The following is a 21,904-nucleotide window of genomic DNA, read 5'->3' as shown; positions in this document are numbered from 1 at the left end:
AGATTTTAAAAAATCACTATTTCTTCATCTGCTTCCATGTCCTCATGCCTGGATTGTACTATGAAGTCTTTGCTCATTTGATGGAGGACTTCTTTACAGCACACAAGCTCTTTCATCTTTCCCATGATCAGAACAAGTCAGTGCACCTTTCCTATTTCAGTCCCTTTTAAACTGGGGTGAGCTGAACTTCCTATGCAAAGATTTGACCTCTCCAGAAATCCCCTGATCAGCATTTCCTTTGCTCACTCTTTCATGTTTGAAGCATTATGAAACACTGGAAACTCCATTCTTTCATAAGGAAGTTAGTGAAAAAAATCAAATAATCAGCTCAGTCCCAGGAGACACAGGGTCTCTTTCCAAGTTTGAAAGCTCCTTCCTAATAGAAGTTTTGGTCTTGAAAGTCTCCTGGTTAGTAGGCAGCTGATGATACAACTTTGGAGCCTGATTATACTTCCAGCCCAGGGGCAAGTAATAAAAAAGGCTGCCTGGTTCTGTGAGGTCTGAATCAGGTGCTAACACTGAACATCTGCTGGGGCCTTGGCTCTCCCTTACCCTCCCTTCCATGTGGTGGGCATTGGAGTATTCTCCATTTTATAGCTTGTGGCAACAAAAGGCCAATTTAGGGAGAAAGCACTGCTGACAGCTTTATCCAGAAACACCGGATTTTAACTGCTCTCCATCCAGGACTTTGATGAAAGGGCACCATGACATACTGAAGAGATCCACACTGTATGGCAGCCTTTGGAAGCAGTCAGCAGCAAAGCACTCCCAGCCCCACTCGAGCAAGACAGAGAGACTCTAGCGCACATTTATTACTTCATACAACCAGATCACATACTGTACAAAAACTAACAGTGCCACCCAAGAGGGCCTTCACAGATGTTTAGAAAACACATAAACATAGTTCTAAGGCATGTTTTTTATGCAATCTAGGCACAACTACTGAAGCACCACCTATTGTGTGTGGATCATCCCCACATGTGTGGATGATCTCCATACACACACAGGCATAGACTGAACAGTGTCACAGCAGGCTGGGACATGCTGGTACATTGCTCTCCAAGGAATCCAGTATCCTCACACAAGGGTTTCCAGCACTGGGACATGAACTGGTCTCAGTTTGAGCCATAAGCTCATCCCTTGGGCCTTGAGCTGTTGCCACTGTCAGCTGCCCTTCCTTCCTGGACTGCTCCTTGCTGCATCCACTGCTGGCTCCCCTGGAGTGAATAACCCAGTCTCCAAGCCCACCTAGGTGGGTGTGCCAGCATGACTTGGTAAAGATGAAAGGGTCGGCATATAAGGACAGCTCCCTTTCCTGAAAGGGAGGGATGGTCTCAGCCTTCTGGGGTGCCTGATCTAGAAGGGCCCAAGTCATGTCAGTAATTCTGGGGCACAACCATCATAAACATCTACTGCCTGAAAACTTTCACTTTTCTGTTATGCAGCTGTAAAGGATGAATGGACCTGTACAATAAAAACATTTCTGGGGTAGAAACCATGACCTTTAGAGAAAAAGACTGCAGCACCTGAATAATTCCTACTAAAGGGAATGCCCAGTACAGTGAATTTTGCTTAACAGCCAAGAGGGAAGTTTAATGCCTTAAGGTAGAAGGTTCATCAAAGAGCCAAGGACTGACATTTTTACCAAGTGCCATGCTTTGATCAGTAGGAAGGTCACTGCTGCTTGCTATGTGAAACTGAGCAAACTGGAACTTAGACCCTACTAAGCAGCAACTGCTGAACCCCAGCACTGCTCTTGGGCAGCTGAGTAGGGTTATTACTGGCATTCATGTCAACTCCCTTCTACATCTTGGTTGTGTAGACTAAGCTCCTTGGGCAGCAATGACCTCTAGTGAGAGAACCCATAGTGCTAATCTGGTATTGGCCACAAAAGATTTGTGTAGCTTTACTAATTTCTACTGCAAACAAACAAACAAAGAACAACTGTGGCCACCTACAGCTTCACAAGGAAAAAATGACAGTCCATAGCAATATTTTCAGAGCTTTCTCTCTATAAAGGTCCAGTTATTCCCTGTGAGGAATTATAGAATCACTAAGGTTGGAAAAGACCTCTCAGATCATGAAATCTGACCATTAACCCAGCACTGACATGTCAAAATGTTCACATGTCCCCAAGTGCCACATCTACACATTTTTTAAACACTCTCAGGGATGGTGATTTTACCACTTCCCTGAGCAAACAAAGTATGTGATTTAAGATTTTTTGTCTTAGTGTTAACATGTCGTGGCCCGAGAGACCATTGTGCTGAATTACTGACATTATTGGGAACTTCAGAAGACTAACAAAAAGGAGGAAATAATGATGTATTCCCATTCAATAAGGGGTGCTGTGTGTTTCTTACTCCATCACATCTGTCTGTGCCACTAGGAGTCTCCACAGAGAGCTGAAGGGTTGAATACCTACCAAGCTGCAGGGCAATTCACATCCACCAAAATACTTAAGGCCTAGCTCACAACATCACCAAAAAACTGAGAGCTTGCATGTTTCTCTGTAAATCTGGTTGTTTGACCACTCCTTCACATTCCTACCACAGGAAAACTTCATATGCCAGACTTGCAGGCTGAGTCTGTCTGTGAAAAGCTCATACAGTCAGTGTGACAGGTATACTCTAGAGAGGATTTCTCATGTTTAGACTTTAGAGCCCTTCTCATCACTGCATTTGTATGAGGGAAGGGAAGAAACAGTTACAAACATAAATGAAATCATACAGATTATTTTCTAAATATTACTAAACCAGTAATATTTATACATTTTTAAGAAACCTTCACAAAAAAAATTAAGCATGAACAGTTCTACAACCTAAAAAGGTAAAAGTCCCATTGCCTAGCAATGCTATGAAAAAGTTCAAATCTAATCAGAAGTGGAAGTTCACAGCCATTTGTTCTAAAGACAGCATTGTGTTTTAAATACAGCCTTGAAATTAGTGTGTTTATTAAACTCTTAGTACTAAAATAATAATAATAATAATAATAGTAATAACAATTACATTTAGATAGCACAGACAAAGCACAAGATGATACATAACCATAAAAGTGCAAGTTATAACCTAAGTCAAAGTGCCTACTGGTCAAACAGGTTCACACTTTGTTCAGAGAACAAGCATAAACCAGACTAAGAACAATCCATGCCTTTTTCTTTCCCTCTCATTCCCATCAGAAGTCATTGCAGGTAACACTGATAACAGTCTGAAGTGACATCAGTTCCAAATGAGAGTACATGAGAAAAGAGCCAGGCCCATGTCTTGATGGAAAACTGATCCTCATTTCCTCTGTGTAATGCCAATTAATCCACAGGCTTTGCTCTGAATATCCGAGCACAGAGAGAAAGAATAATAACTTGGATGCCACATTCAAGGGAGGCAGAAGCAACACTTAAGAGCAGGGGGGGTGCATCAAGCCCTTGTCTGTTCCTCTGGAGTCACATCCCCCAGCTGATTTATTGACTCCAGCCATAAAAAAATTACTAGGAGGAAGTTAAGTAACACTGCTCTTCATTTGAAAATTAAAAAGACTACTCTCAGAAGTATGATTTTTCCCTTCCTGTTTGTCTTATTTTTCTACTTCAGAGATAAAATATCTTTTACAATATCAGCTCATTATTGTGCTCATTCCCTTTAAAGGCAAACAGCTTAAAAGATCCTGTCAGCAGAAAGGGGTGGGATGAGGGTAGAGGCAGACCTTTTATTAAACCTTTAAAGAGATTTCTAACTCATTTTGAAAGTGAGAACAACAAAAACCATAAAACTCCAGCGAAGGAAAGCTGTCACTGAGATTAAGCAGATCCAAACTCCGCCATCCATTTTTCATACTTCTCCAGGTCTGCAGCAGAAACAGATTTGGAGATTTTCTTCAGAGCCAGCTCAAAGTCCCCCTTGGTAACCGGCATCTGAAGCTCTTCTTTAGAAAGTGCACGAATCTCTTCTGGAGTTAAGCCATTAATACGTCTCCTCATTGCCATTAAAGATGCATCCCTGGAAATACAGGACAATGCATGGCAGCTAATTGCTAGCAGAATGTGCTGTAAGCCTATGAATTTTGATTGCATACTCTTGCTAGAAACCAGTGGCAGGAACACTTAAGACAGCATTTATTTACCATAGAAGATGCAGTTCACATCTTTCGTAGCTTCCATGTTCCCAGATCACTACATTAATTCAACATAAAGAATGCACTGGCACCAAAACCCATTTAAGCATATGGTAAATGTGCAGAGATAATTAAAACTATAAAACTGAAAACCTTTTACAATGATTCATGGAGATGAAATTCTACAACTTTAGAGCAGAAAAGGGCAGGGTGGGAGACAAAACTCAAAGACTTTTTTTTAAAGTAATCTGAATTTTTACACTGCATTCCTTTTAGACTTCAACTTTCTCCCTGCAGTGTAGCCCCAAAGGACAGTCAGCAAGGGTTGAGTGCAGCCCAGCTTAGCTGCCTGCTTGTCCATAGCACCTGGATGTGTGAAGGGCAGAGCAGGAGGCATCAGACACAGCATCACGTGGCCCTGCAGTGCTGAGGCCTGGGTGCCTGTGGCTCCTCATGCTCTGCCTGCTCTGTGACTCCTCCCTAGCTCAGATCCTGCCAGCCTGGCCCATCAGCTTGAAGAACACTGCTCATTTTCTCACACTGTGGCCCACAGGCAGTCTGAAATTACATTTTCTTTTTCCCCAGGTTTTTCCCAGCAAGGGATAACACAAGCCTTAGGAAGAAAGGTAATTTCACTACTACGTGACACACACCGAGTTTTCAAGTCCATGGAGTGAGTTCACATTTTCAGAAAGGCAGCAGGAGGAGAAGAAAAAAGATTCCCAAGCCATACTCTTATAGGATCAGTTTCTCTTGACAGGATTCTTAAGGGACATAGACTTCCTTCAGACAAGTTTCTTCAAATACCTATCCTTCACCAGAAAAGACTGATTTGTCAAAAATGAAACAAATTGTGGGAACAGGATGGAAATAAATTAAATACTAATATTATAAGCTATATCCCCCTTGCACCTAGAAGATTCAGGTAGACACCAAGACTCAGCTGCACTGGGGCCTGTCCAAACATGCAGCATATAGAAGTCCCAAAGAAGTATTCTGTGAAAGGAATTTTTAGATTACAGAATTCCAGCTCTTAAACTAATGGGATTTAAAAAAACCCCAACAATCTGCTTTGCACTACATTAACAAATGCAGATAACTACAGTAAATGCAGCCAATTGTAACATGAGATTTGCTCAGATAATTTTTTTCACTTCAGATCCAAGAAAAACACATCTCACAGAAAGACTTCATGGTATTTGGACCACTCCACGTGACAGTAACACATTAATACAGTAAATAGATGGGGCCTCAAACACAGACACTGTGAGCATGGCTTCAGCTGTAGTGGGTATTGCCTTTTATCATATAATGCAAATGATGACTTCCCATACAGTTCTATTTGCAAATTAAGGACCAATGAGATACCTGCAAACATTAGTGATGTCAGCACCAGAATAGCCTTCAATCTTCTCTGCAATTTCTTCAAGGCTGATATCAGGATCTAGTTCTACTTCCCGAAGATTAATCTTCAGTAGTTCTGCTCTGCCTTTTGCTAGAATGTAAAAATATTTGTTTGAAGACTGGCAAGAGTTACACTAAAAAAAGATATAAACACAACCTAGACTTTTCAGTGAAAAGTATGAAAAAAAGAGTTCAATATAAGAAAAGAGAGCGAACAGGTTGTAGTGAAGTGTGCAACCAAATACAGTAAAGTATTTGGTTAAATGCAGTGTATTAAAACAGCATGGTCAAGAGATATTTGTCAAAGTGATCTGTCACTAAAAATGTCTGTTATGTCTCAGGTGATAAAGCATTTGGTCACATATTACCCAAGGGCACAAAAGCACAATCCTACAAATTTCTGTTTCTTCTCACATCCCTTTGGATCCACTCCCTATTCAAGGGTTTGACTGCATATTATTCATAGAGTTTCATTAGAACTACAATAAGGATTCTATTAAAAAAGCTTCAGACAGCATAAACCCCTTAACAACAGGTTGAACTTTAAGCATATGTTTAAGCAGTTTACTCAGTTTATTCAGTTTATTCAGTTGGGACCCAAGAAATCAGCTGAAGTCTGATAGAAAACAGACACATTAATACAATAAACCTTTATTAATATGTTTTTGATAGCAATGTCCTGGTATCCCACTTTCTTACCCAGATGCAGTGTGCACACAGTGATAACCAGCTGTGTAAATGAGCACTTATGCAGTCAATTAACCATTTCTCTTGCAGGGGGCACGTGCGTATGTGCATTTGGGTGCACATGTTAAGCAGCCTAAGCTTGTAAGAGGGAATTCACATTTGACAGCTTAGGCCTCTGTGTTGCTGTGCATAAGGGTGGGAAAGAAGAGGATGACTGGTTTCCTGGCTTTCACTGTACAGGAAAAATACGCCAGCTCAGCATCTTTATTCCCCAAGTGATCAATTTTTATGACCTATAAAAAAGGACAACTGCAACAGCAGAAGTAGCAGTAGGAAAGGCTAAACGTCTTAAAGAAATGTCCAATCAAATACTTTATGTTTTATTCATTGTTGCCCCTAATTCTTATTTTTTTAACTTTTGGGGAAGGAGAAATACAAAAGAAAATAGAAAGCTTCTCTAGAGCTGCTGGTTTTGTGTGCTTTGCAGAACTGTCAAGAGCACAGAGTTATCCATCACACACAACTGGCACTAGCTATAAAATGGGGATTTATTATTTAGAGGGCACAATGTACACACAGCATACCTGCAGAGAGTATCCTGCATCAGAGAACATTCTTCTAATTGTTGCTGTGGGGCTAAGCAAGTCTGTGCAGCATTTTGAAAATTAAACACTACAGAATATATGCTTGCATCAAATTCCACAATACACAGGTGCATATACGCTACCATGCCACTTTTTCAGTTAAAATGCCTGACTACATCAAATCACACAGCACAGTTATAAATGCATCACTCAGACTTGCCCAGAGTAGCACAACATTCTTACTTGCAGAATAGATACAACAGAAACTAAAACTGGAAATAAAACCAGATCAGATCTCCTGTGTTGTCCAGGGTGTAATACACTGTGTTAAAAAACAATCTGGTTTAATTAGAAACAAGAGGAAGAGCTGATAGGATTTTAAACTAATTGGTGATAAAGACAGGCATCCTGTTAGAGGCTGTTACTGCCTGTAAGCTGCACAGACAAGCTGTAGAACTATTAAGTGTCCTTAGACCTGCTAAACTCAATCACAACCACTGTCACCATGGACATGCATCTTGTTATCGTGAGTGCTCATGCAGAGAGATGAGGCATCCAGTGTACCAAGAAGAAATGGAGCTATGCAAACTTCAAGTGATAGGAATCTCAAAATTAATAGGACAGGTGAATGACAGCTAGGAAAGACAATACAAGCTGAGATGTCTTAGGGCAGGAAAGCAATCAGCCTGCTGCATTCTGAGTGACTGGAAGCACAGTAATAAAGGCAAGCAAGCAGTGATTTGCAATGAACTAAGCCTGTAAGTGAAAATTCATGGATCTACTTCTTCCCATTTGTCTGCAAGGGCATGGAGTGCATTTGCAATATTTGTGAACATGTCCAAAGGCTGCCTTTGATGATCACTCAAGGGCTGACTGTTAAACATTTAAAATAATTCCAGGCTCATTAAAACTAACTCTCTTTCAAAATATAAGAACCCATCAATGGCTTGCAATGAAATGCCACAGCTCTTTGTTTTTCAGCCCCCAAGCAAGCAGCATTTCTTTTTTTTCCACTCTCTTTAAAAATAAAGTGATTCAGACAAATTATTAACCCCTGAATTACACTGCTCATCACAAAACCATCAGGATTCCTTACAAGCACAACAGTCCTGCAGTTATCCTAAACTCATCTTGTATAGAGAGGAAAAGAAAATGGTCTTATCAAACACACCTGTGGGCAAAGGTATATAAATCCTCTTCTCCAGTCTTCGTCGGAGAGCTTCGTCAATGTCCCAGGGAAAATTTGTAGCAGATAATACCATAACCATCTTGGAAGGGTCATCGTTTTCCAGAGCACCACCTACCCCTGCAAGCACAACAGTTCAGAGCAATTTTACTCCAGAGCTCTTATTGATGGAGATGCTTGCTGAGAAAGACTGCACAGACAAACATAGCCTGGACAAAGTTAAGCAACAGCTCTCTATAGTCCTTTCCAAACTTCCCATAGCTAGGTGTCACAAGACCATTATTAAGACAGAGAGAGGGACAGTTCATTATTTTGCTGAGTAAGGGGAGGGCTTTCTTGGACACTGCTAATAACACAGCAATACATGAGTGTAGCCCTACTAGTCCCACTGACAGTGCTATCTCTGTTGAGTCTGGTCATAGAAGAAACAGGAGTCACTCAGCTTACCAAGTGAGGACTGCAAAGAGACCAAAAGCTTTCCTATCCTGAGCTTACCACAATGAACCTGCAAATTTGAGAACATTTAAAATAGTAGTTTATATACAGCAGTTTATACAGCGGTTTATGATAGCTGCAATATAAAGGTGGCTATCAAACCTCTACGCCATACAATATTCCTTAGATGGTCATGCTTGCTGTGTGCACCTGCACATAACAGGTACTACATCTGACTTAAAAGGGTAATATTAGCTGCCATCATAGAATACAGCAAAAGCAGATCTCACAATGGGGTTCCACAGTTGGAGAGTCTAGCAAAGGGCAGAATTTTGTTTAAACTGAATACAAATTAAATACCGCATTAAACTGCACAAATCTCCATTATCTGCTTCTCGTGCAGTCTGTGTCTCTTTAATATGAGCTTTCAAGTCACCCTAAAAATAGCTATTTTAGAAAAAATAAAGCAGAACACCCTTTTCAGTTATCTGTTGTTGAACACTCCAAAAATACACTCATCTCAAGTTGTGTTTCATTTTTCTCTCATGCATAAAGACAGGTTTTCCAGATGGCTCGAGTTCTTACATTCCCACCTGTAAAGAAGCAGCATCCCAGCCCCAAAGCCAGATCTAAGCCCTTGTTACCATCCATTTGCACAAGCAGCTCTGACTTGACTCTGCGACTGGCCTCGTGCTCGTCCGACGTGCCTCTGCGGCTGCAGATGGAATCTATCTCATCAATGAAGATTGTTGTTGGTGCATAAAACCGTGCCTTTATTCAAATGAAAACATCACTATTAAGGCTGCTCAGCAAGCACAGGCCCTCATCAGACCACAACCCAGCCCTGCTGGACATACTGAATACATATCTTCCCTGAGGGAGGAATTCAAGACCTTCATTTACAAACTGTCACATGCTGACATTTATACACTTTGAACTGTACTCCTTGGGTCAGTGATGGTTGGCTTGGCCCAGCAAATGACATTGGAAAGGGGAAAAGAAACACTACCACAGTAGGATATTCTTCTTGACACAATACAAGCAGTTTTCACATCCAGGTTTTGGGCTGGTGAGGGTTAGGCATAAGGGACAGAAGGGAGCTCAGCAATCCCAAGAGACTCAGGTTTCAGCTGTGAATATTACAGGAGTGCAGGGAGGGTCCCAGAGGTGTAGCCTACATGGACATGTCCTTCACACACCCCACATGATGGACTGCACCCACAGCTTCACTGAGAGGCTTGTGACCATGATTCAGAACAAAAACAGAACTAAAACATGTATGGCTTCTAGAATAACTGTTCCAAACCTCTTCCAATTTCAAATCTACTTCACATGGGATTGTTACCCCATAACCAAACAAGTACTGAATTTCTGTTGAGGTCACAACTCTTGATTTAGTCTGGAAAATGCTATCCTAAACATGGGCGATGAAGCATTTCCTTCTTAATCCTCAATAACATACCATATGTGGAAACCCAGAAATTATGTTTTTCTAATTGGTTGAGGGGGTGTCAGTTCAGTGAACTCCATGCTTCCAGCATGCTACTGGAAAGGCAGGAAACCAAGAGTGCTGTCCTTTCTCACCTGAATGAGCCCTAGAGCACACCATGGAGGACATACCATTTCAAACAAGAGGCGGACCAGCTTCTCAGACTCGCCTCTGTATTTAGACGTCAGTGTAGAGGAAGACACGTTGAAGAATGTTGTCCCACACTCTGTAGCAACAGCTTTTGCTAGCATTGTTTTGCCAGTGCCAGGAGGACCAACCATCAGCACCCCCTGAAAGGTGAGAACAAAGGTAATGAACAACAAATTAAGAAAACTTTGTCATTGGCACTTTACACAACACCTCTATATGAGCCAAGATCTGGATTAAAATTAATAACATAATCCTCCTCAGTGGGAAACAGAAGACAAGTATCCTGCTTTTGAGGACAGTGTGGAAGTGTTCTGCCATTCTTACCACTCCACTGGAGTCAAAACCACAGAAGCCAGTACCTGTTGCTTGTCCTAACACCTAGGAAATGGACTAGAGATTTACAGCCTTGCTCAGCATCAGAGTCTAGACTTGAACTTAGGCCTTTCCTAGCTCACAAGAAGCTGCACAGGCAGATGAAGATGGTAAACTCTTTTTTTGGAACAAAGGCCCCTTCATGAGAAAGTTTCACAGAAACAAAAATACTTTCGCAGTAAGTTGCATTTCCTCAGTAGAGAAATTTTCTACAGAAAAACAATTTCCCAAAATATCTTGACAATATGTATGAATGTGGTTGATATTTACATTTGCACGAGAACATTCACTGAATACATCAGTTTGTTTTTTGCTTAATCTCCTGATCTCAATGTTCCTATGACCACACTACTGCATCATAGCAACTTCTGGATAAAACACCATCCTCATCATGCTGGATGACTGGACTGCGCTGCTATTCCTATTCTACAGATAAGTGACTGTGGCTCATGTGGACTACTGCTTAGTCCCACAAAAGCCTAATCTGAATTTCAGTGATTATTCAGAAAGCTTTAAACTAGAAACAACTCTTATATTCACATCATCAGACTATCTTTCCATCTGTGGTCTGTGAAAGAAGCACACATATCTGCAGCTCAGCACATTTACCCATCATTACACAAACAGTTTTTTGGTTTTACACACAGTTCTCTCAGAACTCATGTGAAGATTGTATCACTGAGATGGGTTAATCACTCTTGATAATACTACTAAATACAGCCATCTTTATGGGTAGTCTTTCCAACCCTTTCAGCAGCAGCACTGGAGAAGGACAAAACACTGTTCCATGCTCTGCACAGTGCTAGTATAGGGCCCTGTGATTTTAAGTAAATCAGTGAAAATGTAGTGCTCAAGCAGCTTGGGTTTTTTTTCCCCTCCCAATTGCAAGATCTTATTACATGCTAACAAGAGTTTCCTAAAATTGTACTGTATTGCAAGGGTAATCAAATTAGCTAGTGTTAGAATTGCACATCATAATGTGCTTTGCAATTAATAACTTACATAAAATGCCGCAGCAATAAAATATCTGTTAAATGCAAGCCATATAGCAAATTAGATTTCATCTGTTCCTCACAAAAATCTACTTCAAAAAGCACAAAGAATGACATGGAAGAGATCTATAAAAACGAATCAACCGGGAATGCAATTATTCAAAAATGTCCCATTCAAAAGCAATAGCCTCTCTGTATTCCATTTTCCATTAACTCTTAATACCTTTATTGCCATTTAATACTTAGCTAATGCAAGCTCAACATACATTCATCGGTAAATTAAATCAGAAATGTTCACATGCCATCTCTACAGTTAACAGTCCAAAGTCACTCCTCAGGCTGTCCAAGGTTTCCTAAGCTCCAGAGCAGCAAGCATAAAAAGCAAATGGACTCTCTTTTCTGCCCATGAACACTCAGACATTCTGATTTGAGATGCTGCACAGTTATACTGATATTACAACAATATTGCAAATACAGCCCTGGAGTGACTGGCTGAAAATTACTCAGCCTGTAATACGCAGATCAAAGATGACTTACTGCTCTCTCTGAGCTTCAAATGTGTTCATTTAATATTTTTTTAAAACTTCACCTCGATTCAAATCACATTCAAAGCATGTGTTTGATAAACTGTGTTTATCACCAGTGCAGGACCTGGTGATATAGGGAAGTAATGACATTTTTGGGATATTGGTTCAATTCTCCATTATTCTGGAAGGTCAAATCCTGGCTTCAGGTACACATGCAAAAACTGAAGCCCATCCATTGCTTTTCACCTCCGGCTAAGTATTACAGGAAGCGTTACCCTGCACGTGATACCGGTGGCATTATACATGTGCATAACACAGGTGCAAAGCAGCCACACCAGGTGTAAAGCCAGGGGGAAAGTAAGGTCTCAGGGGATAGAGACAGCAGAAATATCAGTTAAAAAAAAAAAAAAAAGAACTTGAGTTCACAGCAAAACAAGATGTGCATGGCTGCAAAGAGAAACACATAGGATCACGTTGCTCTTTCTGCAAACTAGGAGGCTGCCACTTACTATTTAAAATCCTTGACAAACACAAAGACTTCTTTATTCTTCCTCTAAGGCTCTGTTAATCCAAAGTATTCCAATAAGAAGCTGAAATGCACCGCAGGGAGTAAGTGTTTTGATGAAATCACTGCAGGGTTACTTCTTGTTTTTGTAACAATCACTAGCAGAGCAGTGGGAAGCACAGTGAGCAACCAGGCTTTCTTGGCACAAAACATTTCAGAGAAACAGAAAGAGCAAACCCATGGACACTCAGAAACTCGTGGCTGCAACTACACAGCACCTGTGTTGAATCAGGGAAGACAGCTGGCTCCTTCAGACAAGGCACAGTTCTCTGAATACAAGCACAAACTGTGAGGGCTGTCTTGGGAATTGTTCTCAGGGGAGTCTGAGCATCCAAAACCAGCTTCGGCTGCCTTTTTCCCTGAATTATTGTCCTGAATTCCTAGGCTCAACAAATGCCTGCTGCTACACTGATTACTGCAAGAAACAGCCTTCCCTTCAATACTTTTCATCCTTATAGCAGTCAGAGGTCAACAGTAGGGAAAATACATGCTGTTCTGTGTGAAAAATAAATTCATGAGAGTTACAGCTTCACAAGTCACCAGGGAAAAGGCTAACAATGAAGACTCTTCATAGCCTTGTCAGAACACAATTTGCATTTCAGACTGAAGAGAGGAAATAATCTCAGAATCTTTTACATGTCTACAACCACTTGGTTTTCAGAGGTGACACTGCTTGGTAGGAAAAGGTAGTCTCGTGCAAAGAGATGGAGATTGTAACTCTTTAAAGGACCAAGCTGTTGCTCCTTTATCCACTGCCACAGCACTTGGAGACAAGGTTAGTGGCATTTTTCACATGTCCTGCAGTCTGCTGAAGTACCTGCCTTAAAGACAGATGGCCACTGCCTCCTCTGTGCATGCTAACAGGCAAAAAGAAAGCAGAGCAGATCTTTTTTCCGTTAGAAGATTTTGAACACTAGACAGATGGGGCCCCCATAGTCTATAACAAGAGTATGGATCAAGTTCCTCTAAGCCAAGAAGAGAAGAAAGAGATTCAGCTGTTCAAAATACACTCAAAATCTCACCCTGCATATGTAATCCACAATATCTAGGCTCTGTCCAAGATAATAGCTCAGTTAACCCTAAGGTTAACTACAAGGCCACTGGTACTGACCACAAGCACCCTAACTCCAAAGGCTGGGGCCAGGTTTGCACCGACTATGTGTTTGGGCCCCCTCCCTGCAACTCACTAAAACCTCTGTAGCAGCTCTCAAGCAGCAATCTCCCAGCTCCTGCTGAGTCTGACCTAAGTGTAAGCCAGGGAAGCACAAGGACCAATCAGGAAAAGACAGAACAAGTGTTAGTAAAGCAAGATCCAACATACGCTGCTGAACCAGCATACCAAACAGGAAACTACTCACATACACAGCATTCCCTACACACGCCACTTCCTTCCACACTCAGAGCAACAGACAACTTGCAACAGTCTCTTTTGCCCAGTAACACTTCTCAGGAACCAAAAAGTCCTTGTGTTGTGACTAGGCATTCCCCAAACAAGTATCATTAGAAGCAAAATAATGCTGCTTGCTGTTTACAGAAATGCTCACCAAACTCCTCCCTCCTCTTCCTTCTTAGCTCTAAGCAAGGCCCAGACTGGGCTCACTTCTGGTCAGTCAGCCTAGTTCAGTCCTATATCCTTCCTGTTGCCCGGTCTGTAACTCCTTCTCCTATTCGGAATTTCTCACTCCAACTGCAACTATGCCCAGCTGCAAATCTAAGGCACCAGACTGGCCCCCTCTTTCCTTGCTTCCTTGTACCATGCTGGCTGCAGTTTGCAGTCTGAGTGAGATATAGTTGAAACATTTGGAGAAAAACAGTCCAAGGATTGCTTTCTTCTGTGAAGTGATGACAACTGGACACCATAAGCCTATGTAGAGCTGTCTGTTAAGCATTTCTGCTTTGGTCAATATAACCGGTTTGCTCACATCTACAGGTTGGCATATAGAAAGTATTATAATATTAACAAGCTATAAGTGAGTAAATAAACAGAAAATACTGTTTACTCTAAGGGCCAGATACACTTCCAGCTGTTTCTTTAGGTGCCTTTTACATGAATCATTATGAGAGGATTTAATAAACAAATTCATGATCTTTTCGTTTTAGCCTTTGCTACAGACATCCACATGTTACAGGAGTCTCGCATAGCTACATTTACTAAAACACCACATAAATTCTCACCTTCCAAGGTCTTCTGATCCCTTTGAAAAAATCAGGCATCCACATTGGAAGAACAACAGCTTCTCTTAATAATTTCTTGGCTTCTTCCAAATCTGCTATGTCATCCCTGTGCAAGATGAAGAAATTTGTATAAGATTGTCATACAACTCTATTTCTTCTATTTTTATACAAGAGAAATAGAAAAGCTTTTCACTTAGTACCATTTCTTTTAGTATGTAAGCATATGCCTCATGAGAGCACTCATATCATACTGTGACCTAAAATTGAATCCACTTTTGGAAGACAGGGAAAAAATTATTTTCAACTTAAGTTACCCAGAGCTGCTTAATTAAAAATTGTTTTGGACAATGTGAACACCAAAGCAGTATCTTCAAAGATGTCTGGAGCATATGTTCATTTCAGCAGTACCTGTAATGAATGTACTGCACTTAATATCAATTAGCAACAAAAACTTAACTTTAATCAAATTAATAAACCGTTAAAGCAAAAGATCTCATTTTTGCCTGTCTGTAGAAGATTATCTTGTCTCCCTGTTTTAGGAGTTTGAAGATGGGTAATTTCTCTCCTTTCTCACACTAGCAAAAACACTTGAATTGAGAAAATCCTCATACCAATGAATGCTTGGATTCCTTGACACAATGTCTCTTTCAAGAGCTTCGATCAGGTCTTTGTCGTAACCTGCTCCATCAAATTTTGGAATTTCCCCATCACCAAATTCCTGGGGTATTTTCTTTCCCTAGAAGTGAAAATCATACAGACCCATAAGAATGTTACACAACTGACACACTTCCTGGCAAAGCAAAGGCACGAATGCAGGAACAGCCTCACATAGGTGGCTGGTTCATGACTAGCGGAACACCAGAGCATCCAAAGCAAATATTGAAGATGCTACACTTGAAATCCTACCTGTCAGAAGTAAACATCTGACACTATCATCACCAAAAAGGAACAGGGAAGCTGTCACACGCATTGTCTTTGATGAGGAAAACCAAGATTCTCTCCCCTTGTTTCATTAAAGCCTTCCTGCCCTGCAATATCTGCTTCCCTCAACTACAAACTATCCACGTCTCGCCTCTCATTTGCACGCCAGCTTCATAAACAATTAAAATGCTTTTCAAAGGTTGTATTTATTTAAGGGCTGCACCAAAAACCCTAAAGAAGCTCCAAAGACACCCAGGTTTCAATAATTTTTGCAGCACACCAATGCTACATCAGTGATCAAGCCACACTCTGCCCCAAATGGCCCAGAGCTTCTGGTTAATACTTCCAAAGCGCCGTTCAGCTCATGGGGGTGAAGTAACATTTTCCCTTTGAAACATCAGGGCTCACGCTCCTCCTCTCTCAGTTCTGAAGGAAATCGCTTCCCCTCCCACCATTCAGGGTGCCTCAAAAGCAGCTGCGCTGGTTTAACGGAGGGGGCTGAGCAGGGAGCTACTTTAGGACTCTTAACTCAGCTTCTAAACACTATCAGCAGCAAGTTAAAGAATCCCAGCTGGCTGGACAAAAGCATCCTAGACGAAGGCGGGTTGAGAGGCAGCTGGAGACACACAAATAACCGCGCAGTGGAAAAACAAAAAGACAGCGATTAAACCCCTCCCAGTTGCCGTTTGCCCACGACGACTTGCGAGGGAGTAGTTTATCTTCCTACTACTTTTATTTCTTGCTTCCAAGCGAACTCTTATGTTGTTTGGTACTCCTAACTCAGCTTTTTGCAATGGAAACGAAGCTCAGAGTTGTGTTTAAGCAGAAAGCTGGTGTAAAAAATGTAGTGGTCTGGTGTAAAAAGGAAACGGCGAAAAGACACCCTGTGCAGTTTTCAAGATTTAAGGAGAGATAAAATGGAATCCAAATGTAACCATTAAAAAAATAGAACAAGAAAACAGGACAATGAAATGAAAGGTATTTGCTGTCTGCTACATACTCCTCTTGTTCCGCAATGGACTGGCATTCCTAGTAGAAAAATTTTCTGCACATCACAGAACAATTGGTTTATCTTGTTGCGGTTGGGTTTTGTTTTTTCCTGAGTGAAACCGGGTTAAGGCAGGAGTTGAAGAGCAGGAGCAGAGAGGGCGGCTGGGGTACGGGCGGCCCCGAGAGCCCCCGAGCCCGGGGGCAGACGGCGCAGCTCGGCCCAGCGGAGCGGAACAGAAATCCAGAAATGAAAGGGGGAAGGAAGGCCCGGGGCCGGGAGGGGCCGGCAGCCCCGGCGCGGCCGCGGGGCGGCAGCACGGCCCCGATCCCGCGGGACGTGCTGTGCCCGGAACCGCTGCTTCTCCTGCTCCTGCGGAACGTCTCGCCAGCGGAACGATGGAGAAGGGCGGCCAGCGGGCAGACGTGCTCTCAGCATCACCTCGATTGTCACTGCAGTGACACTGAGTTATTCTTTTTTTTTTTTCTTCTTTTTTTTACCCCCAGTTCCATAATTAAACCAAGATTTAAAGTAGTTGTAGTTTTCACAAGTAATAAGATTCTTAATGCTGGTCCCAAATTGGTCCAACTGCAATTCTCAGTCAGCAGATAAGTGAGCATAGACTAGAAATAATGATTTTTTTAAAATGTCACCTGAAACTAGGCAGCAGGAGTAAGCATAATTTTTCCAGTCATCTCTTCGGGTATTATAGCTTTAAATAAAGTTGCTGTGATGGCTTCTCTCTAAGAAGGTATGCAACAGATCTACTCCCACCCTTGGCAATCCCATCTCATAATTTCAGGCAACCAATATCTGTCTTAAACATTTAGAAATCAGCTGTCCTTTCCATCAGGGAGAGCTATTAGACCTGCACTAACACACTGAAACAAAAATCTTGTTTCCAAAATTGATGTTATTTCTACTCTTGTACTAAATTTCTGCAATACTTGTACTAAGTTTCAGTAGTTCATTCCTTGGTGCGTCCACCACACTGATTCACTTGCATCAGGCTTGTGCTCTCCTTTCATTTACCAAACTAAGTCTCCTTTTGGAACATAAGCTGAACATAATTACCCATTCACTTTGCAATGCTTTTTTTTTTTTCTCTCCCTCCTAATGTTAACATATCTTTCTTGAGTGTGATTGTACACAAAATACTCCAGCTCTCCAGCTGTTTTCTCAGCAGATCCCCCTATAATGGCACAGGTATCTCTTCCCTTGGCTGGTAACACCTCAACAACCTGGGATTTTGTTTACTGGGATTTTGTTTACATTTGTATCCATAGCATTATCATACTTCCCCCCCTTTAAGGCAATCTCAGCAGATTAATCACATAGAATAACCCTGAGGGCTGTAATGGCCAGAATTGGACTCTGAAGACACCTTGCCTTCCTGCAGGTTCTTCCCACTGCACACAGGTGCCAAATCACATGCAGTCTCCACCCCTCCCTGCCAAAGCCAAAGGTGGCACCTGATTGTGCCTCACGCCACAGCCAGCCCTTCCCATCACCACCAGGAAAAAGTAATGTGCCAAATGGAAGTTCAGCCTGATCCAGTTTCTGCTGATACATCCAAATCCATCTTCTCCTCTGCTGAGCTCCCAGCTTCTAGAAGAAATTCTTGTTACAGTTTCAAAGAACACAGCCTGCTGCTCCGCACCTCTAAACATTATCCCATTTCCATGATTCAAACACAGAGTCATCCAATTCTTCCTGTGCAACAGCCTCATTTACCTTTTGTGGTGATGGTGCTTCCCAACTTGGTGTCATGAGCAAATTCAGTCAGTGTATGCCTCTTTTTTGTGGCAAGTTAAATTGGCACAAAAATATTAATTTACATACAAAACAAAACTCAAAAATTATTTGCCAGTTGACTGCCACTTCTCCTTTCAGTGCTGCTTGTTTACGTTCCCCTTGCTGCCTAATCCCACTTTAAAATTCCTCTACACCACATACTAGATTAACAAATTGCTTCCCATGTGGTATCTGGGTAGATTGATTTCTTTCTATAAGACATTAACTAGAACTCTAAAGAAATCCCGGCAGATGAAACCCCTTTGCTTAAGAAACCATATTTCACTCTATTCCACTTTTCAATTAGTTCCAAGTCTTCAGCTTTTCACTTTTCATCCACTGTAAATTTGTTGTAAAACATATAACAATTAACAACTCTGGTTGCCTGGATCGCTTTTCCTTTCCCCTTCTCAATAGAGGCATTGTCAACACAACTCACCATTCACATGAGACAGCATCAGACTAAGTAAATTTTACTGTAAAAACGTGCTCCCAGCTCCGCAATTTCACCCAACAGTTCTTTCGGTGTTGTCAGATAGTGATTATGCAGGCTTCCAGTCCCAACGCATGGAGGTCTGTGCTTTCACCTAAATTTCATCTCATCTCATGTCACGGTTGGTGATACACAGGAGGATAATCAATCAAAAATAATTTCATTTCTTAAGTCATACCTTCACTGATGGTAATATTCACGTCACTCATATGGGTGTGCAGCCCTTGGCTGTTTCATATCCTTCATAATGTTTACTGTCTTTATCCACTGACAGGCTAAAATAATCTAAAGATCACTCCTAAAAAAATGTTCCACTACTTAGATATGGTATTATGCACTTTCTAAAAGACATACTGGTAGCATTCATGCTGCCTCTTTAAACTGAAATATTAAACAGAAGCTAAAACTCTTGGTAATGCTTCAGCAGAAGGTACTCTGCGAACAAGCCTAATAATTTCCAATGGAACTAAGAAGGAAAAACAAAACTTGAAAGCAGTATTTTAGGAAAAAAAAAGAAACATAAGGATTTAGTGGATAGACACAATCTGGTGGGTTTAGTTCAAAATTATTTATATAGCACTAAAAAATGTAATTTTATTGGCATAGTTAGGTTAAAATTACCTATTCCAAGATGGTTACTGTCAGAATGAAAAGATGTTATGGTCTAGAGAGGAAAAACATTGAAAGATGGCATTTGTTTCAAGTGAGGCAGAGCATTTCTAAAATATATGTACTAAACTTACATTTACCTTGAAAAAAAACCATGCGTTACATTGTGACATTATAGGCAGGACAGCATGCAACCTATTACACTGCAGTCTTAGGAATGCAAACATCTTATGAAACATCTTAGGAAATGCATAGTTCATTACATGTTCTAAGTAGTACTATCCTAGCACCCAAACCCAAAAACTACAGAGCTGAAACATTTAGTAGGAGAAAAGATACCTGGTTACTTAATTTAAAGCTTCAGGTTTGCCCTTTATTTTTAATTGAACATGTTGAGTTACCAAATCTCTTTGATTTGACATAGCAATCTACAGAGCAAAGCTGCTTGATGATTCAAACTCAGAAACTGAAGAACAAATGCTTGTAAACTAAGAAAGGATAAAACTGAAAGGTAAACCTATTTTCATGACTATGTGCAAAATATAGGAAGTTGCATTAACTTCTTCCACTTCCCACACCTGGCTATTTCCTCTTTCATTCAAAATCTTTCTCAAAGGCAAATCATGGATCCCTTACAAGAACCATTATATAGCACATGTGAGTTTGTCACCTGGGGTGATTTTCAGTCACATATCCCAGACAAAGGAACTAGAATAACCACCCAGGAGATAGACAAAGGGGAATACAAGAGCACATGTACTGGAATTTTTTGAGGAGTAGACATATTTTCCTTCTGCCACCTAGTGACCAATTTATTTGGGTAAGAGCAGTGTTTAAAATGTACCATATTAAATGGAACACCTCCATGACTTTTCCTGCACCTCACAGCAGTAGTACTGCTAATCACATTATTCCCAGAGACAAGTATTATACAAGTCATGTTGTTGTAGGCTCCTTATAGTAAAGCCCTATAATGCTCATCACCGGAAAGCTTGGAGAGCAGAGTTCACCCTCATTAGAGCTAAGACTTTGAAGGCTGCCTTACACAAGCACATCTGGTGAACCTGTCACACACCATGACTCCAATTCCCCATATAGCTAGGAAATCTTTCAATAATTTCACAGATCTTCACGAGATTTTTATAGCTTGCAGGAGGCACACTTGTTATTTTAAATCTTACTGATTCAGGGTAGAGAGATTTCTAAAATGCTTGATCTGTACAGTCACTCAGTGGCACTGCTGAAAATGTGCTTGGCCCTACCTTCTGATTGTCATAAGGGCTAGGATTACTTAATAGTTTTCCTGTGTATCAGAAAACAATTTATGATGAAAAAGTGTATCTTTGAGTTGTTCCTAAGCTGTCAAGAAGTGCAATAGAAAGGTCACAAAGGAACTAACCAAATTTTGGAAGAAAACTGGCCTAAATTCATCTCTCAAGATTTGTACAATACTGTGTGCCCCCATAGGAAGGCATGTCTTGTATCTTTGTCTGTCAGGAAATTAATGCCACTTCAGAACAGTCTCAGCTTGTATAATTAACACCACAGAGTCCTTGGGTTCCTGGCACTAGCTCCACAGTTAAATTTAAAAACACAAGTGTCTCAGAAACAGCGATTTGCACATTGACATTTTTCCAGCCACAAAACAGTCCTGTTTTTGACATCACCACTTTATACTGAATCACTGTTTCTCCTTTTCTTTCACTTCAGCACTGCTTCCTTTTCATGGATCTTCAGAAGAAAGTATCTCCAAATTAGTCTAATTTAATTCATTGCTTTTACTTTTAAAACAAAACAGTTCCAAGAAGCTTCTTTCTAAACACTATAATAAATACAAAACCCCTTTCATAAACCAGAGAAAATGAATGTTGCTTACAGTTTGGTTTTAATACTTCTCCCTCATATTATTTTCAAATATGTAACCTCAAATAATTTGGCACAGATTTACCTACCATCAATGCATTTATGGAACTGTTCTGAACTCCTAGGCATGCCTAAATTATACTATGGTATGGCAGAGGCAATGGTACTGTGGAACTCCATTCATAATGGAGCTTCAAGTCTAGGTAAGGGCACTGATCTCATTTTTGCACTTTTTACATTAATATCTTTACAAAAGTCCTGTATTGGATTCCTTTAAGGAAAAAAAAAACCAAAAAAAAAAAACAAACCACCAAACATGAGGGAAAAGGAGAAGAAGGGACTTCATGCCTGAATGACACTTAGAGATTAGAGACAAGCCCATGGTCTTCACTCAAAGCATACAAAACCCCCAGCAACAGGACACTATGCTTCCCTTCCTCAAAAAAATGTTACACCAAGGCAGAGCAAACATGACAGAACTTTTCTTAATTTGGTGTAATTATTAATAAATATCACCACTATACATGCTTTGATCGTGGGGAAAAAGAAAGCACTAAGTTTTC

The 21,904-nt window shown here is 40.9% G+C and overlaps 1 protein-coding gene across 2 annotated transcripts in view; it reads right to left on the bottom strand.

Annotated features, from left to right (window-relative positions):
* Positions 1-3,599: 3,599 nt before the first annotated feature.
* The window catches only part of KATNAL1 (katanin catalytic subunit A1 like 1), a 36,946-nt gene continuing 18,641 nt past the window's right edge, over positions 3,600-21,904 (bottom strand). For both annotated transcript variants that reach the window (XM_030962741.1, XM_030962751.1), the window contains 7 exons: positions 15,285-15,409; positions 14,674-14,779; positions 10,024-10,182; positions 9,048-9,174; positions 7,954-8,088; positions 5,476-5,602; positions 3,600-3,992 (listed from right to left, as the gene is read on the bottom strand). In XM_030962741.1, the coding sequence (XP_030818601.1) occupies positions 3,794-3,992; positions 5,476-5,602; positions 7,954-8,088; positions 9,048-9,174; positions 10,024-10,182; positions 14,674-14,779; positions 15,285-15,409 (978 nt within the window). In that variant the 3' untranslated portion in view covers positions 3,600-3,793. The remainder of the gene's footprint in view (positions 3,993-5,475; positions 5,603-7,953; positions 8,089-9,047; positions 9,175-10,023; positions 10,183-14,673; positions 14,780-15,284; positions 15,410-21,904) is intronic.

This window comes from Camarhynchus parvulus, chromosome 1, assembly GCF_901933205.1.
Source record: "Camarhynchus parvulus chromosome 1, STF_HiC, whole genome shotgun sequence".
NCBI classification, from domain to species: Eukaryota; Metazoa; Chordata; class Aves; order Passeriformes; family Thraupidae; genus Camarhynchus; species Camarhynchus parvulus.
Note: the sequence above shows the minus strand (reverse complement) of the source record. Positions and strands in the feature narration are given on the sequence as shown.